Source organism: Eubalaena glacialis, chromosome 4 (assembly GCF_028564815.1).
Source record: "Eubalaena glacialis isolate mEubGla1 chromosome 4, mEubGla1.1.hap2.+ XY, whole genome shotgun sequence".
Lineage (NCBI taxonomy): Eukaryota > Metazoa > Chordata > Mammalia > Artiodactyla > Balaenidae > Eubalaena > Eubalaena glacialis.
In genome coordinates this window covers 124,856,750-124,859,410 of record NC_083719.1, presented here as the reverse complement: position 1 = coordinate 124,859,410, position 2,661 = coordinate 124,856,750, and the positions used below count along the sequence as shown (strand labels likewise).

Below are 2,661 nucleotides of genomic sequence, written 5' to 3'. Positions count from 1 at the left end.
CAGGCTCAGTAGTTGTGGCGCACAGGCTTAGTGGCTCTGCAGCATGTGGGATCTTCCCGGACCAGGGTTTGAACCCATGTCCCCTGCATTGGCAGGCGGATTCTTTTTTTTTTTTTTTAATCATCAAAATAACCTATCAGGGTTTATTAGAAAACACACCAGATAAGGCAGGGTTCCTTCAAAGTAACCACGGGAGGAGTCACAATAATTTAAAAAGAAACCCTTCCACGCTAAACTGACAACACTGCCACCCGCCCGAGTGGGGACAGAGCCCAACCTGGGAGCAAGCATCCTACCCACAGGCTGGACCGGGACCGGGCCCACCCAGAGTCTCCTTGCAGAAGACCTCAGCCATCTCACTTCATGTACTTGTCCTGCTGGTCAGCCAGGATTTTGGCTGAGGACTTGGCATCGTAGAAGAGCTCACTGATCTCCTTGAAGTGCTCCTTCTCAGTGCCGTCCTTCCCGTTGATCTTGGCCAGCAGGTTGGCTGGGGTCAGCAGCTGCACCGTGTACCTCAGAGTGGTCTTGGTACCAATCTCCCCCAGGTGGTTCAGCGCCTTCTCACTGATGTTGATTCCCTCTGTCTGAGCTCGGATTTTAATGATCTGTTTCATCTCCTGCAGGGTGTACAGCATGGTCTGGATGATCATCATTCGGTCCAGAAGGTCGAGAGGGATGCCATGAGGAGAGGTGATGTCCTCCGTGCCCCTGATGACATAGTTGCCTCGGTTAGACGCAAAGATGATGATGGGGACGATGGAAGACTCCAGCGCCTGGTGCAGGTAGGTGAAGCACTCGATGTCCAGCATGTGGACCTCATCAACGAACAGAACTCCCAGAACCAGCTCTGCCACGCCCTGGTGGATGTACTTGTTCACCACCTTGTTAATCTCCCCTCGGAGTTTGTCTGTGATGTCCGTCTTTGGCATCATGAGCTGGCCCATCAGGGACAGGAAGTCTTGTCCCCCCTGGGGCCATGTGTTGGCCACGTCCAAGTCATGCAAGGTCACGTCTTGGATGACTTCCTTCTTCTTGTGCACATCCCCCTTGGGCAAGGGGACGTACTCTTCAGCTTCAAGGTCGAATTCTGTGGCGTAGGTATCACACCTGCCCTGCCTCTTCACAGCCCCACTGTTGGCTTCGATGTAAATCATATCTCCAGCTTTTACTCGCTCTTTCTGCAAACTTTCAAAAACGCTGGGGTCCAGTTTCAACTGCTTGGTCCCCTTGGCTGTCTTGAGCCCTATGATCACGTGGCTGATGGTCTTGCCCTAGCCCTCCATGGGGTTCTCCGTCTCACATGGGGTGAGCTCCGTGACCTCGCCTTCATATACCTCCTTGGTCTCCTTTAGCCGCAGCCCAATGGCCCTGCGGAAGTTCTCCATCAGCACTTCTGTCTCCTTGATCTCCGTGGAGTAAACTTCACTCCCCACCATCCTGCAGAAAGGGACCTTACTACCCAGTTCCTGAGCAATAGCCAGAGCTAGACCTGTCTTGCCAGTTGCAGGAGGCCCTGCCAACAAGACAGCACTTCCAGCCATTTTCTTGCTTTTGATTAATTCCACTATCACACTACGTGCCTTGCGCGCGTTCTCCTGGCCCACGAGCCCCGAGGCCACCGACTTGGCCAGGCCTCTCTCGTCCAGCTCCAGCCCCTTCACGTGGCTGTGGGAGGTGATGCGCTGCGTCTTGGTGGTGCTGTTCACCTCCTCGATCTTCATCCTGCGCACCTGGAGCCCGAGCGCATGCTGAGCCCTGGCAGCCCCCAGGTGGATTCTTAACCGCTGCGCCACCAAGAAAGCCCCCAAAACACTTTTTTTAAAACTGAAGTATATAATGATTTATAATGTGTTAGTTTCTGGTATATAGCAAAGTGATTTGGTTTATATATATATAAACCAAATATATATATATTCTTTTTCATATTCTTTTCTGTTATCACAGGATATTGAATATAGTTCCCTGTGCTATATAGTAGGACCTTATTGTTTATCCATTCTATGTTAAAATAATTTTCATCTGCTAATCCCAAACTCCAATCCATCCCTCCCCCACCCCCCCTTGGCAACAACAAGTCTGTTCTCTATGTCTGTGAGACTGTTTCATAGATAAGTTCATTTGTGTCATATTTTAGATTCCATATATAAGTGATATCATATGGTATTTGTCTTTCTGTTTCTGATTTACTTCACTTAGTATGATAAACTTTAGGTACATCCATGTTGCTACAAATGGCATTATTTCATTCTTTCTTATGGACGAGTAATATTCCATTGTATATATGTACCACATCTTCTTTATCCATTCATCTGTCGATGGACATTTAGGTTGTTCTCAAGTCTTGGCTATTGTGAATAGTGCTACTATGAACATAGGGGTTCATGTATCTTTTTGAATTATAGTTTTGTCCAGATGTATGCCCAGGAGTGGGATTGCTGGATCATATGGCAACTCTATTCTTAGTTTTCTGAGGAACCTCCATACTGTTCTCCATAGTGGCTGCACCAACTTATATTCCCACCAACAGTATAGGAGTGTTCCTTTTTCTCCACACCCTTTCAGGCATTTGCTATTTGTAGACTTTTTAATGCTGGACATTCTGACCCATGTGAGGTGACACCTCACTGTAGTTTTGATTTGCATTTCTCTAAAGATTAG

At 48.1% G+C, this 2,661-nt stretch overlaps 1 protein-coding gene across 1 annotated transcript; it reads right to left on the bottom strand.

Annotated features, from left to right (window-relative positions):
• Positions 1–356: 356 nt before the first annotated feature.
• LOC133090047 (ruvB-like 1) lies at positions 357–1,724 on the bottom strand. Its single transcript, XM_061188302.1, is given in 1 exon segment — positions 357–1,724. A coding segment is annotated over 1 exon segment (1,368 nt).
• Positions 1,725–2,661: the final 937 nt, after the last annotated feature.